Consider the following 16,090-nt stretch of genomic DNA (forward strand, 5'->3'; position numbering starts at 1 on the left):
ATAAAAGTAGCAGATGACCCGACAAGCTTACCTGTCTCTATCTGCAGCATACCGCCCCCTCTTCCTCAATTCTTTTTCTGTGCCTTTTCATTTTCAAACAAAACAAACTTAACAAACTCTGCACGAATAGCATCGCCAAAAACAAACAATCCCAACCAAGACAACACCAACGTCGATGTTCCGACCCCACATTCTTCTCGCCCAAACCCAACTAAGGTTTTTCTTTCTCCTTTCACAATTCGTCTTCTCACTTTTTTTCTCTTTCTCTTCCTCCGTTATTATCTATCATCACGTCTCACACGTGAACCCTGAATCCCTGATTAACAATAAAAAATAATTAACGATCTGAAACGATATCGTTTGGATCCATGCAGGTGGTGGAGGAGATGAATGATTGAATGATTGAAGGAATAATGGCGTCGAATGAGAATGTGCCGGTTCGCGAGTTTTGCGCAAATGGAAGCTGCATGAACACAAAGGAAGTTGAAGCCAAGCTTGATGAAGGAAATATTCAAGACGCAGAAACTGCATTGCAAGAAGGTTTATCTCTTAGTTCCGAGGTATTTATTTATTTATTCTACCTTTTCTCAATTCCATTATTTATCTTCCTCCAAAAAAAATAATCTCAAATATTCTTGTATGGTTTCTTAATTGAGGTTCTGGTTGCATTATGATGCTTGATAATATTGTATACAAATGCGGTTGTGTGAATTTGATGCGGTACAGTGCAGTTTGTTGTCCGTTTGTCTTCTGTTTCATTCTGTATAAACTTTTTGGAATTGATTTGAAGAACCACTTTTGGTGATATCAATCAACCATGTCATGAGGTTATATTCATGTTTACTAATGAATTATAACAGGAAGCAAGAGCTCTACTCGGAAAATTTGAGTATCAAAGAGGTAATGTCGAGGGCGCGCTTCGTGTGTTTGAAGGGATCGATCTTACAGAAGCCATACAGCGACTGCAAACTACCCTTTCGGAAAAGCCACCTATCAAGAAAGGTTCTTCTCGCGCGGAGTCACCTTCTTCGGTATCTCAGCATGCTGCTAGTATGGTGCTTGAAGCCATCTACTTAAAAGCCAAGTCTCTACAAAAACTAGGGAAATTTAATGGTATTGAATATTGTATTATTAACTATTGAAACTTGAAAGTTGTTTCTTTGTCTCTGAATGAAATCAACGCTGAAATACGTATTTCGTGGGCTTATGCAGAAGCTGCTAATGAATGCAAAGAAGTTCTAGATGCTGTTGAGAAGATATTCGGTCAGGGTATACCCGATACTCAAGTGGACAATAGATTGCAGGAGATTGTAAGCTGTGCTGTAGAGCTTCTTCCAGAGCTTTGGAAACAGGCCGGTTGCTATCACGAGGCGATAACAGCTTACAGGCACGCCCTTCTCAGTCAATGGAATCTTGATAATGATTGCTGTGCGAGAATTCAGAAAGCGTTTGCAGTATTTTTGCTTTACAGTGGGGTGGAGGCAAGTCCGCCTAGTTTTTCCGTTCAGATTGAAGGGTCTTTTGTGCCAAAAAATAATCTGGAAGAGGCGATTCTTCTTCTTATGATTCTTTTAAGGAAGTTTAGCCTAGGCAAGATAAAATGGGATCCTTCGATTATGGAACACCTAACTTTCGCACTTTCAGCATGTGGCGAGACATCTATTTTGGCGAAACAATATGAAGATTTGATGCCTGGTGTATATCATCGTATTGACCGTTGGAATTCTTTAGCTCTATGTTTTAGTGCGGATGGACAAAATAAAAGTGCTTTGAATCTGCTAAGGAAGTCTTTGCATAAACATGAGCGACCGAACGATGTGATATCGTTATTATTGGCTGCAAGGATTTGCAGTGAGGGTTCTCATCTTGCTGCAGAGGGAGCAGGGTATGCACAGAGGGCAATCGAGAATGCTCGGGGCTTAAACGAGCATTTGAAAGGCGTTGGTCTTCGGATGCTTGGACTTTGCCTTGGAAAGCAAGCTAAGGTTGCTGCATCCGATTTCGAGAGGTCTATGCTTCAGTCAAAAGCTTTGCAGTCATTAGAAGAGGCACTTATATTAGAGCAAAACAATTTCGATCTAATCTTTGAATTGGCTATTCAATATGCCGTGCACCGAAACTTGGCTGTTGCTTTACGTTATGCCAAGGAGTTCTTCGACAAAACTGGTGGCTCCAAATTGAAAGGTTGGAGATTACTTTCTCTGGTTTTGTCTGCACAGAAAAGATTTTCAGAGGCTGAAATGGTGACTGATGCTGCTATAGATGAGACCGCAAAATGGGAGCAGGGGCCTCTACTCAGGTTAAAAGCCAAGCTGAAGATCGCTGAACTACGACCAATGGATGCTATTGAGATTTACCGGTACCTTCTCGCATTGGTTCAAGCCCAGAAGAAATCCGCTGGAGCTCAAAAACTTAGTTCACAGGTAAGATTCCCCTATCTTCTGTTCTTCCTGCAATTATCATGTTTTATATTTCGTAGTAATTTGCGATGATATTGCCAATTTCAAAACAAACATTACTTTTAATAACTCTTTGTAGGATGCGGAGGATCAAATAAACGAGTTTGATGTTTGGCACGGTCTAGCAAATTTATATGTAAGCCTTTCGCATTGGAAGGATGCTGAAATCTGTTTGCAAAAGGCTAGAGAGTTGAAGCAATACTCTGCGGCAACAATACAAACCGAAGGCAAGAACGGAACCTTTATGCTTTTATATGTGTTATACTTTAGCATGTTCGATATACATTTACCAATATCAATATGATTGTAGCAGGTGTCGTGTTTGACGGCCGTGGACAATACAACGAAGCCCTTGCGGCTGCTGCTAATTCTGTCCCAATTGAACCAAACCATGTTCCAAGCAAGATCTTGATGGCTTCTTTGATACTTAAAAATGGTTCCAAAGCATTACCTGTTTGTAGGAGCTTACTTTCTGATGCACTAAGAGTAGAACCAACTAACCGCAGTGCTTGGTATTACCTCGGATTAACTCACAGGGATGATGGTCGAATAGGTGATGCTGCTGATTGCTTCCAAGCAGCTTCAATGCTTGAAGAATCTGATCCCGTTGAAAGCTTTAGCTCTATGCTTTGAATGGAATCATTCATCCTAAATTCTTAACTCCTCGGTTACATTTAGTGTATGTTTGGATTGACGTTGTCAGCATGATTTTGTGAAACTTAATGTGATTCCAAACATGAACTAAGTGTATCATTTACTTTGTATCAGAAACTAGACTATAAGTAAAAAAATTGAATTAAAATAGTATTTAGGAAATAAAAATATGAGAAAGAGGTTTGGCTTGTTCATGTGGTAGGGTGGATGAATTGTAAAGAAATTCATTTGTTTTTTGACCTGGTTCAGATCCTTCTCAGCCTTGTAAATATAGTATGATCCTTTGTAGAAAGAGAGTAAAATGTAAAGATTCATTTTTCTTTTTCTTATTTACCTAGATCTATGACAGTTTGAATATACTAATACCTCATAATAATACTTTGGTCATTTCAATACCTTTAATGATAGATATACCATTTTCTCATAAATTACTCTCTTTTCTCTTTCAACTCGTTGTTTCTCCAAGTTTTAAAAAGATTTATGTGGGTGATTGTTTTGGTACTTCATAACTTACTCTTAATCATTCTCAAAGTTTGAAAAATGTTTTGAATATACTAATACCTCATAATACACTTTAGTCATTTCAATACATTTAAGGATAGGTATACCATTTTCTCATTAATTACTCTCTTTGATCTTTCATTTCATTATTTCTCAAGGTTTGAAAATAATTTTTATGTATGAAATTGCTTCAGTACTTCAAGACTCACTCTTGATCTTTTACATATAAATCGATTGTTGAAAATGGGTTAAGATCCTCTCCATTTTTCTCTCTCTCCATTTACTCCATTATTATAGTTTTATGTATAAACAACACGCATATCGAAGACATGTGACATATATTTAATGATTATTTAATTTTATACACCTAAAACTATAGTAATGGAATTTTCCATTTCTTTTAGGAAATGGAGAGGATCCATACCCGTTGAAAATATAACAAGTGTGAGTGTGGGGAAATAGTCTCACATTATGGTGACTTTAACATTTATAAGTAGGAGAACCTATTCACCTATCACCTATCACCTTAAGGTTTTAGGTAGACATGTAGTGTGTCTCTCATAAAGGTGTGTTGCTCAAAGGAAAGTCTCACAAAGTAAGAATGCTCCTCGCTCAACCCTCCCTCGATTGTCGCGCTAACAAATGGTATCACGAGCCTGGTTTCGAGAAAGGGACCAGCTTACTTGTCTCGAAAGTATCTCCACATGGTCTCGTGGGTAAGAACGTCCTGTTGAAGAGAGACAACGGTAGTTCAAGTGTATGTGGACGAGCTTCAACGGTTGTACAACATGGTGGACTCACACTTGAGGAGGAGTGTTGAGAATATAACAAGTGCGAGTGAGGGGAAATAGTCTCATATTGGATATCATTTTGTGGTGACTATTTCCACATTAAATAAGAATGTGGTGACTTGAGCATTTATAAGTGGGAGAACCCACTCACCTATTATCTTAAGATTTTGGTTGAATAAGTAGTGAGTCTCTCACAAAGGTGTGTTGCTCAAAGGAAAGTCCCACAAAATAAAAAACTAAAGGCTTAATTACACTTTTGGTCCCCCTATTTTCAACTCTCTGAAGTATTAGTCCCTCCATTTTAAAAGTCAGGTTTCTGGTCCCCAAACTTTGCTTCACTTGGGATTTTCAAGGTCTCCCTCCACTTGGTTGCCTCATTAATGATGTGGCACATACCAAACGCAACCAGGTCACCTTTTTACATTTTTTTCTTCCAAAAATCTATTTTTTTATTAAGTTTTAATTTTCTTATTTATTTACAATTCATTTAATTACATAATTGGTTGATTTGTTATTAATTAAAATAGAAATTGGGAATAGGTTACGAACCCTAATCATTCTTCACAAATTTGTTCATTCTCTTCTCCACTGCTAGGGCACAAAGATGAAGACGAAGTTGTACTGAAGAAATCGCCTCACACGAGTTTGAAGATGATGAACGGTCAAGTCAAGTATTGTTTGAGGTTCGTAACCTATTCTGTAATACGCTAATGCATTCCAATCATGTTTCTATTTGTCTGTTTAGGGTTTTACCATGTTTACGAGTGTTGTGTATGGTCCACCATGTTTTTATGTGTTTGTTTATGGTTTTACCATGATTATGAGTGTTGTGTATGGTCCACCATGTTTTTATGTGTTTGTTTATGATTTTACCATGTTTGTGAGTGTTGTGTGTGGTCCACAAAGTTTATTTTTGTCTGTTTGAGGACCACAATTCGTTTAAATAGAAATTCTTTATTCCTTCTCAGGCCAAGTCAGGACATTAAAGTTAGGTTAAGACTCCACCATGGGGGTAGATTTGTAACTGAACCTGTAAAGTTGTACGTTGGTGGGGAGGTAACTGAAATGGACTGGAGGTGGGATGTAGACTTTATGTCTTACATGGATTTGGAGGCACTGATTAAAAGCCATGTTTATGTGGATATAAATAGTCTGTGGTATAGAAATCCTGTATTAAGCTTTACTCGTGGTCTCAAGCCATTAAACAATGACAATGACGTGCTTCAGTTTGCCCAAGATGTTGTAGGACACGAAGTGATTGATGTTTATGTTGACCACAAAGTGTCTTCACCCCCTGAGATTGTTGATCCAAGTGAAGTATATGTTGATGATGATGTAGAGATAATTGGTGGGAATGATTTCAATGAGAAGGAGAAAGAATGTGAAGCTGAACAAGTCCATCCTGATCAGAATGAGAATGAATGTGAAGCTGAACAAGTCCACCCTGAAGGGACACAATAAGAGGACATGTAAGGGAAAAAGAGCAGGTGATAGGGCAATACCAAAAGGAGGTAACAAGGCTAAGAAAGCAAAGACTACCAAGCAATCAAAGACTACAAAGAAAGCAAAAAATACCAAGAAGGCAAAGGAAACTCCAGTTGAAATTGGGCAGGGGTCTCAGGCACCACAAGCAACATAAGATTAAACTAACTTTGGAATGACTTTTTGTAATATGGTCATCTTTTGAACCATTATATTTTGGTCTGTTTAGATATTTAGGTCTGTTTAGATATGTTTGGTCAACTTTTGAACCATATAACTATTTTGGTATGTTTAGTTCTGTTTGGTCAACTTATGAACCATTATGAACAAGTTCTATTATGTAAAATGCTTATGGTTATGAACAAGTTCTATTTGGTATGTTTAGATCTATTATGAACAAGTTATGAACAATTTCTGTCATGACCAAGTTATGTAACAAATTCTGTGAACTAGTTATTGTTAAAATTAATATGTTGTAACCACCACTGGCTTTAGTAAGAATTATGAGAGAATTGCAACCATCAAATTCTAATTATTGTCTTTATTTAGAGTTATGTTAGAGTTGTAACATTAAGATTGGGAGAACCAAGAGTCCTCATCTTAATTATCATCTTATTGTATTCTATGTCAGTTTTGATTCAAGCCTATATAAAGTCTTTGTAATGTTAAGAAAGATATAGCAGTTGGTGGTGAATTCAATAAAATAGTATTTTTAAAGCATATCTTCCACCAGTGGAAGTATAGTGAGAAAAGTGTCCTGTGCAGTTTTAAAACATATCTTCCACCAGTGGAAGTATAGTGCAAAAAGTGACTAAATCCAGTTTTCCTCTGCAGAATCCTGCAACACCATAATTTATCACATACCACCTCTAGAATACCACCAACACTTATATTATGGTTTTGTAACAAATTCTGTGATCAATAGGGGTGTGCATGGATCAATAACCAAACCAAATTGAACCATATATATGGTTTGGTTTGGATCTTAAAACTATTTTACTAAAACCGGTTTAATTTTTTAAAACCGGTTTACATATGGTTTGGTTTGGTTCTAAACCGGTTTTTCACAAAAACCAGTTTTAACAAAAAAACCGGTTTTAAACCGGTTCTCTCAAAACCAGTTTTTTTTTCTTTTAAAAAACCAGTTTTAAAACCAGTTTTATAAAAAAACCAGTTTTAAAACCAGTTTTTAAAAATAACCAATTTAAAAACTAGTTTTTAAAAATAACCAGTTTAAAAACCAGTTTTTAAAAATAACCAATTTAAAAACCAGTTTTTAAAAATAACCAATTTAAAAACCAGTTTTTAAAAATAACCAGTTTAAAAACCAATTTTATATCATTTTCAAATAGCATTAAAACTAAACATAAAAAGACCATTATAAGAGCAAATACTTGTGACTTATAAGAGCAAATTCTGTTTAACATGTAAAGAGACATAAGTTCTACAAAATTAAGATTAAAACTAGTATTATTCTAATCCTAATATGGTTCACAAAAGATCTAGTAGTTACATGAAGTTTAATTAAACCGACACACCAAATATTATATAGCAAAAAAAAAAAAAAAAGACACTCCAAAATGGACATGTTAAGTCCTCTTGTTTGTTGGTTGTCTTGGTCTCAAGAAGCTCTGAGCACTTTCTTCTTCCACGCTAATGCCAAATTCTTCCTCAACTCTCATCACAATCTCAACCTGCACAAAATTTAAAATGGCAATATACATTCATAATCTTGATTACTCGTATACATTCTAGGAAACATAGCAATCTAGCTTTATTTAAAGTTGGGGACAGCCACACATGTTTCACCTAAAGTTTAGATACTTCATAAAGATTTCAAGTTATCCAATATAAGGAAGAAGTTTTGTTCATACAATAAATTTTCAAGCAAACATTCAAATGAGAGAGTGCATGTAATTTATTTTATATTGGACAATCATTTAGTCATAACTTGAGACATAAGTCACCGAAAAAATCATTATGATCATTCCAAATCAAATAAAATATTTACTACTTTTGCTACTTTCTTTTCCCTCCTTTCTTTTCCCTTCTTTTCCCTCACTTAACTTAGAAATAAGAAGCAATAAAAGATTATCAGAACCACATAAATAAATATTAAACACTTCCTAAACCTCCACTTAACATAAAATCCAAAATGATAAACACAGCTTAACAATTGGACCCACCAAAAAGCCATTGTCTGGTTATAATCATGTGAATTTAACTAGTTCCAAGTAGAGTCAAATATGTAATGAAAGGCCAATTCATACTGTATTAGACTTTACTATATTTGTTAGAAAAGTTTTACAGATTTGAAATTAAGAATTCAATAGGCTATTGAAGCTACCACCTAATCTACATCTACAATTTCGTTCATTTTCAAATTCATACCAGTGTCTAAGTTGGTGCTAAGTTTGTATTCCAAAGAAATCTAACATGGTTTTCAAATTTGTACCACATAGATACAAAATTCTTGCGACTGTAATGATTATAACAACAAAATCAACAACAAAAACGCAAAAATCAACAGAAAATAAGACGTTCTGGCTATTCTACAACCGTGACTTCTGGCTATTCATTTCAGGATTCAGACAGAACTTTCAGGTAATGCTATACAAGAACACTATGCTTAGTTTTATAATATCAATCTAGTTTTCATATATTCACCAAACAGGATCAACCAATTTTACAACACGACCAGTTCAACACACAACTCATATTTGGAGTTTATAATATGTTTACCTCAGTATCAATGAAAGATGTAGAGTGAAAATGTTGGTAGAGCTTTCTTTTGAACCTGAAATTTCATCGATTTTGCGGTTAATTAGATAAACCCATAACTAAAAAGCTTCTACTTTGTGAAAACCAAAACTTCTAAGTAGAATTTAATTTGAACCTGATTGTGAGAAGAAAGCTTGTGGAGACGTTGTTGAAGGAGGAATTCGTTGGATTCGAAGAACGATTTTGCCGATATCACAACTATTTTGACTAACCCATGGTTGTGATTTGGAGAAGAGACGAAGAATGATGAAGAAGAGACGAAGAAGAGACGAAGAAGATTGGGATTAGGGTTTGGAATAGACGTTCTTGCTGCGTATGTTTCTGCGTATGTTTCTGAAAGTTGGGATGTGGAAACCATTACTTGAACCGGTTTGGAATAATGGGTACCGGTTTTTTTTTTTAATTTGATAAATGGGCCCCCAGTTTATAAACATAACTTTGGGTTGGGTTTTTAAATTTGGATTTATTTGGATTGTAATTCGGTTCATGGTTACCGGTTATTTTGCACACCCCTAGTGATCAAGTTATGTAACAAATTCTGTGATACAGTTATATTATGGTTTTTATTATGTTTAGTTCTAAAATGCTTTTGGTTCAATTACAAAGATTCACCTGTTGAGAATAATTTCAAACCAATTACAAAGATTCAAATTGAGAATAATTTCAAACCAACTTCATTCCAACAACAACTACAATTACATTATAACATCAACATCATGAAGATAAAGTTACATTTTTACTCTAAACAACAACTGAAGCAACAACATAACATAGACCAACAACATGAAGATAAAGTTACAGTACATCACTTCATTATTATTGCAATTACTAAAGCAACTAAAACTAAAATGGTTATTGACCAATTGAACTTCAATTGTTTCTTCATTAATTTCATCTTCGTCCTCATTTCTTCTTCCTTCATGCTTGCATTTTTGGCCCTCTGCTTCTCTTCCTCCAAATTGTGAATTAATGACGAAATCACTTCCTTTTCTCTTGTGTTCATTTCTTCATCCAACCAGATAAAATTATTGCACTTTTTGAACCCTTGAAGCTGAATCAATGGAGAATACATAAGCTTCACTGCTAATATTCAAGACTGAGCACTACAAAGATTAAAAATTGATAAATTCCATACCTTGTACATACCACAACCATAGAAGCGACGACCCGGGTTGGTATCAATCCACGACGTCATCAACGGCACATCGAGCCCACAATGGCACTTATCCCTCAAAGACCGGATCTTGTAGCTTCCATGAGACACCGAATTCTGAGACATTTTGAGAGGCGGAGATGAGGCTGCAGAGATATTGGAAGAAGAATGAGTAGAAGGAGAGTGAAGAGAGACGATGAGAGTGAAGAGAGACGAAGTTGGGACGAAGCTTCAGAGATTTGAAGAAGACTGGGTGAATTCGGGATGAACATGTGCCCTAGCTTTTTAATTAATAACAAATCAACCAATAATGTAATTAATTGGATTGTAAATAAATAAGAAAATTAAAACTTAATAAAAAAATAGAATTCTGGAAAAAAATGTAAAATGGTGACCTGGCTGCGTTTGGTATGTGCCACATCATAAATGAGGCAGCCAAGTGGAGGGGGCCTTGAAAATCCCGAGCAAAGTTTGGGGACTAGAAACCTGGCTTTTAAAATGGAGGGACTAATACTTCAGAAAGTTGAAAATAGGGGGACCAAAAGTGTAATTAAGCCAAAACTAAAAAATAAAGGGGGTTACTAAAGTACTTCAATCATGGTTATATTTGCAATCACTATTCGAGGATCACTGTTAATGCCCAATAAACATATCTAAAAGGAATGAAACTCCATAGAATCCAAAGCTCGAGGTAGAAAATCGTTTATGCATGGGGAAATATACTTTTGTAGGCCCATTCCCACCCTCTTACAACAAGAATTATATATTGGCAACCATTGATTATGAATTCTAAATGAGTACAGGCAGTTTCCAGTCATATGAATGATGCACAAACAATGATATAATTCTTAAAGAAAAAATATCTTCTCACGTGGATTCTTAGAGTTTGAGGGTCCATTTTTTAAAGTGGCCTTGTAGAGGAATGGCTTAGTTATCATCTCATGCTATCAACCATTGCAAGGCTTGAGCCTTTGGACATTGACTTTAATTATATAACCTTCTTTCTCATTCACTAACTCTATAGCTCCATGTTGAAAAACCTTTACATTTTGAATGATCTTTAGCATCTGGACATCATCTTTCCATGAAACAATTTTAATCTAAACTTAAACAAAATAATCCACTGCCTTTCTTAAAAATCTCTTTTAAGTTTTTTGATTATGTAATTTTTTTTTTGTTTTTTATATATTTAAATTTTGGCATTTTCATATGCAAAAATTCTAAATTCATTCAACTCATGAAGTGGAAGAATTCGAGACTTTTCTATTTGTGAAAGATCAAAATTAAGAGGATTTGTGGCCCATAGAGCTTTGTGCTCAAGCCAAGGGGGTAAATGTCGTGCTTTATAATAAAATATTTGACACAGAAACATACTTAGTGACGTTTTGATAGCAATGTAATATACCCACAAAACATCATCCTATTTAGTTTCCCAATATCTCCTTGAAGCATTGTATGTCTTATTTAGGAACTGGAAATTTGTCTGTTCGAAATTTTCACTTGGCCAATTGTCCGAGGGTGATAAGGTGTGGAAACCTTATGGTTGATGTGATACTTCCTCAGCAATTCATCCATCTTGCAATTGAGAAAATACATACCTTCGTTACTAATCAAAGCTATGAGCACACCAAAACGTGATAAAAAGTTTTTCTTTAAGAACTTCTTTCTTTGCTAATAGTTAAAATCAAGTGCTATAGCTCCACCAATCATATAGTTTGCAAATTCTTCGAACCGTGGTGCAATTCTAATAGCCAGACTGTGTTCAACAGAAAAGAGATCTCATATCGGCAGAATCTTATTAGTTTCTTATATTTGGTCATGTATGAAAAAGTGATATACATCAGTGTTTTTAAACCCCTTAAAGTCTAAAAGTGAATGATCGATAAAGAAGTTTAGTTGGCGCAAGAAAACAATGCGCCTTATTTGAACACATTGTGTTTTAGTAACGAGGAAACATAATGCGCATTGTTGAAACAAAATGCATTTTCAAGAAGTAATATGTTTCATTGGGGTGTGATGGGTTCGTTTGAATTGGGCCAAGCGAGCTTTGAATTTTTCATTTTTTATTTTGAGGACAAAATTCTCTAATGTCTAAGCTCTATTTCTTAGTTGTACCTAACTTATGATTTTTTTTAATTTTCGTCATCACAATTTATTTTTTTAATTTTTTTTCGAAAACTTGTATTTTGTTACGAAGATATGCAATAGTTATTCTAAAAATTTGAACAAGTGTGAATTAGAAATAAAACTAATGAGGAAATAAAAATAATAAACAACAATAAAGTACATTAGAGATTTTAATAAAATGTGGGGTAATAAGAGAATGAAGTGGGTATGAAAAAAATCACTCCAATCCAAGAAAATAAGCAAAATCCAACGCATATTTAAGAAAAGGCCTTGGTCAAAAAAAAAAAGCCCAGTAGTAACTAGGGTTTTGTAAAAAGATGCAACTACATTCACTATATATACATTGGCAAACCTGGAGAATTATATCACAAACCATTCAAAAAAACTATCAATCCATTCCTCTTGCACCGTCGGTGGCTTATTTTCTTTCTGTTCTTTATTTCAGTTTTTCCGTTCTTCATTTTACTTTTTGTTATTTATTTGAATTTATGCTTTTTGTGTAGTTTAGTGAATCTTGATTTTATGAATGACAGTAATTAATAGCGGAAATTGCAGTATTGAAAATCTTAAACAAGTTTTCCCTTGAATTTTCTCTGAATCTAGTAAACAATATTTACGAAATGTGCACGCTGAATCATAGGTCTCTCTTATTAAATAGAGCGATCTTGATCTACAGTGCATAGATTGAGAGCTGTTTAATCAGCAAGCAGCCAGACAACTGCTGAGATGGATCCACAGATTAACGGCCTACTAATGCTGTTTGTCTACTAATTCCGTCTTACATTTTGGGATGCTAATGTTATTTTGATAAAACTTTAGTTTAAAGAATTTTGCTGTAGAAAAGGTATCGTTTATTGTTATTTTTTGTTTTTTTTAAAATATATTCTAAATAAATATTAATTTGTTTTAAATATTAATTTGTTTTATTTCTTTTATTAATTACTTATAAATGTTTAATTGACCTAAAAATTGCAATTTATTTTATTTGCCATTTGTTGTTATTTTTTGTTATATATTGTAAATAAATATAAATTTGTTTTATTTCTTTTATTAATTAATTATAAATGTTTAATTGTTTAAATTTATTTCATTATATAAAAACTGTCAGTTGTTTTCACTTTTCTATTTATTATGAGGTTGATGTGATGTATATTTAATTAAAATTTTACAATTATTTAACTTAAATTGTAAAATAAATTATTTTTGTCTATTAATTTATTTTATTTAAAAAATTGAAAATTTGTTAAAGCCCAAAACATCTAACGGGTTAAAGCTAACGTGTTAAAGCCCAAAACATCTAACCGGTTAAAGTTCAAATCTAATGGGTTAAAGCCCAAAATAACATCTCATCTAATGGGTTAAAGTCCAAATCTAATGGGTTAAAGCCCAAAATAACATCTCATCTAATGGGTTAAAGTCCAAATCTAATGGGTTAAAGTCCAAAATACTTGTTAAAGTTCTTGAATTAACTTTTACCCTTTCTATATTATTGTATTAAAATTTATTATCATAATTTTATAATTCAAAATTAAATTTTGCTAAAACTATATCCAAACAACGTTAATAGAAAACAATTATTTCCATATCATTGTATGAAATCATGAATCAATTCTTCAAAACTCATTTTTATTAAAATCAGTTATATTAAATTCAATATCAATTCTGTCTACCGTCAATCTAAACACAAACTTAACATAATTCAATTTGTCTAAATTCAATTTTTTTCATTTTTTATTAAAATTTATTCTACGAAACTCTATTCTCTCAAAATCAATTCTATTAACCGCTAATCCAAACACAACCCAAAGACATCAATCATAAATTTCCATCATTTTAACAATTCTTCATTTTTGTATTAAAACAATAAGTTTTGTGCAAATCATTTTAAATTTTCTCTAAATATTACATTATCTCATTAAAATGACTAATCTAAAACACACTCTTGGAGACTTCATTAATAGATTGACGAAGGTAGCTATTGAAGCAGGAGATACAAATTATGGTTGGACTCTATGTTCTAGAAGAAGTTTTGTTTGGACAACGTGGTAAGCTTGAGTTTGAGTGACATTCTCACTTGAGAACCTCAAGAAATGGTGCACCTGGAAGTTAGGGAGAATCAACGTTGCGAGGATGAAGATAAAGACAATCACAAGGGACCGTGTGGTAAATTTAATGAGTTAACCCCACTGAATACTTTGAGAGTAAGAATTCTACAAAAATCCTCTAACCCTAAGTTTGAAGAGGCCTGAGTGAAGCATCCTTATATGGTGAAAGAGTTGACATAGATTGATAAATCTAAATTCTGTAGATTTCAAAAGAGTCACAAGCACAACAATGACAAATGTCTTCATCTGAAGGATGAAATATAAGAGTTGATTAAAATGTGAAGGGTTGCTAGACACGTAAAGGATGACGGACAAAAAGATGACTACATGATACACAAAAATGTTCCTTAAAAATCTAGGAGGCAGCACGAGTCCTAAAAAAAGAAAACACTTTCCTTGTCAAGATGAGACACATCCCAGAAAAACAATTGAGACCGCTGAAGGCACAGATAAAGGGAAAGATATTCGCGAAGAAGGAGACGAGGTTCGGAGGGGGAAAATAACTATTTATAACATATGTCATTTAGGGAGATTGCTGAAGGTACATGAAGAAGAAGACGAGGATCGCAGGGGAAAACAACAATTTATAACATCTGTCATTTAAGGCTATCACTACATTGCTTCCTTTACTGTAGGCTTCCTGCGCCTGAAGGGACCTTCCAAAGGTGAACCATGAAAAGAGAGATTGCATAATTAATGGTGGCAGATGAGAAGGGGGACACACCGACAAATGAGAAGCCCAATCGACACATTTTGGGGATCAAAGATAATGAGAACGTTGGTTACATTTGCAATGAGATCTCTCTACCGGTGATTATGGCCACCATGGCCAATTTCGATGTCTCTAGGATTCTTATTGATGGATGAAGTTCATGTGACTCATGTATGTCCATTTTTTTGAAACGTCGGGCTCAAAGAAGGAGAAGTTATCATCCTACACATATATTGATTTGCAAGCATTCAACAGTTCTGTGACGCACCTTTGGAGTTCCATAGAGCTTATGGTGACTTTTGATAAAGGAAGAGATGTCACTACATTGGACGTTCAATTCTTGTTGGTCTCTTGCAAAAATGTCTTCAATTGAATCATGAGGAGACCTTTCTAAGCAACCATTGACATCGTTGCTTCTATGTGTTTTGCAAGTTAATGTCTTTTAAAGGTTTTGATGATGATAACTGAAAAAGAATTAAAATATGACAAGCCTCATCAATCAAGAATCTAGCACAAGACAAAGTGTTCATAGTTCTATTTGAAAGAGTTAAACAAAGTTACATCAAGTAATGTAAAGAAAGTAGAGTTGTGAAGTTGTGAAAGTTCACTTGATCTCGGGCTTAGTGTTTTACCTTGTAGTTTGATCAGTTAAATGTAAATGAAGCAAGAGTAAGTCTTGAAGTTGTGAAAATATTTACTGCTTCATCATGAATGCTATGATACTTCATATTCAAGTTGAAGGTAGATGTGATATCGCCCAAAGGTGCTATGAAAGGTCTCCCTAGGATGCAATTGTAAACACTTTTGTATGAAACTATAAGGAATTGAATATACACTGTTCTGGCATCTCTCCCTTCTCTAAAGGTAACCATAAGTTCAACCAAGCCCCAATGGAGATTTATTGATTCGTTGAAGCCTTGCAATCAGTACCCATGAAGGGTGATAGCCTTGCAACCACTGGAACTTCCTCCATCATTAAGGATCCTTAAAACATCAAATTTGACAATGATGGACGTTATCACTAAAGAGAATATTTTATTGGAGATACGCTCTACATTTTCATTGTCTCTAAAACCAAGTAGTCATTAAAGATTTTCTCCTAGAAACAAATCCACATTTGTATCCACCAACAATAATTTTGCAATCTTTTCTTTCAAGGTTCCCTTGGGCGAATTCTTTGGGTATGAGAATCCTTTGGTGGTGGACGCAATGAAATGATAACCTCCAAAGATGAAGGCTATGATGGGTTGACTTTCTTTCCTATTGTTATCTTCTTTGTTGTTTATCTCCCTTTACTAATGCCTTCAGTGACTTCAACTATCTTC

The 16,090-nt window shown here is 34.3% G+C and overlaps 2 protein-coding genes, 1 long non-coding RNA gene and 1 other non-coding gene across 4 annotated transcripts; 2 read left to right on the top strand and 2 right to left on the bottom strand.

Moving 5' to 3' along the window:
* LOC131624459 (protein NPG1-like) lies at positions 1-3,493 on the top strand. Its single transcript, XM_058895394.1, has 6 exons — positions 1-216; positions 375-560; positions 861-1,113; positions 1,213-2,423; positions 2,539-2,686; positions 2,773-3,493. Exons 2-6 carry the CDS (start codon positions 399-401, stop codon positions 3,090-3,092), a joined length of 2,094 nt encoding a protein of 697 aa, XP_058751377.1. The 5' UTR covers positions 1-216; positions 375-398; the 3' UTR covers positions 3,093-3,493.
* A 4,026-nt stretch (positions 3,494-7,519) lies between these two features.
* Positions 7,520-9,073, bottom strand: LOC131624460 (uncharacterized). Its single transcript, XR_009290602.1, has 3 exons — positions 8,784-9,073; positions 8,630-8,684; positions 7,520-7,581 (listed from the first exon to the last, which is right to left on the bottom strand). It is a non-coding gene; the product is annotated as an uncharacterized LOC131624460 (long non-coding RNA).
* A 400-nt stretch (positions 9,074-9,473) lies between these two features.
* LOC131624449 (uncharacterized) lies at positions 9,474-9,947 on the bottom strand. Its single transcript, XM_058895384.1, has 2 exons — positions 9,804-9,947; positions 9,474-9,719 (listed from the first exon to the last, which is right to left on the bottom strand). The coding sequence occupies exons 1-2, from the start codon at positions 9,945-9,947 to the stop codon at positions 9,474-9,476; spliced, it is 390 nt and encodes a 129-aa protein (XP_058751367.1).
* Positions 9,948-12,570: 2,623 nt separating this feature from the next.
* On the top strand, positions 12,571-12,734 carry LOC131624502 (small nucleolar RNA snoR143). Its single transcript, XR_009290610.1, has one exon. It is a non-coding gene; the product is annotated as a small nucleolar RNA snoR143 (small nucleolar RNA).
* The last annotated feature ends 3,356 nt before the right edge of the window (positions 12,735-16,090 follow it).

This window comes from Vicia villosa, unplaced genomic scaffold, assembly GCF_029867415.1.
Source record: "Vicia villosa cultivar HV-30 ecotype Madison, WI unplaced genomic scaffold, Vvil1.0 ctg.000131F_1_1_1, whole genome shotgun sequence".
In the NCBI taxonomy this organism is placed as follows: domain Eukaryota; kingdom Viridiplantae; phylum Streptophyta; class Magnoliopsida; order Fabales; family Fabaceae; genus Vicia; species Vicia villosa.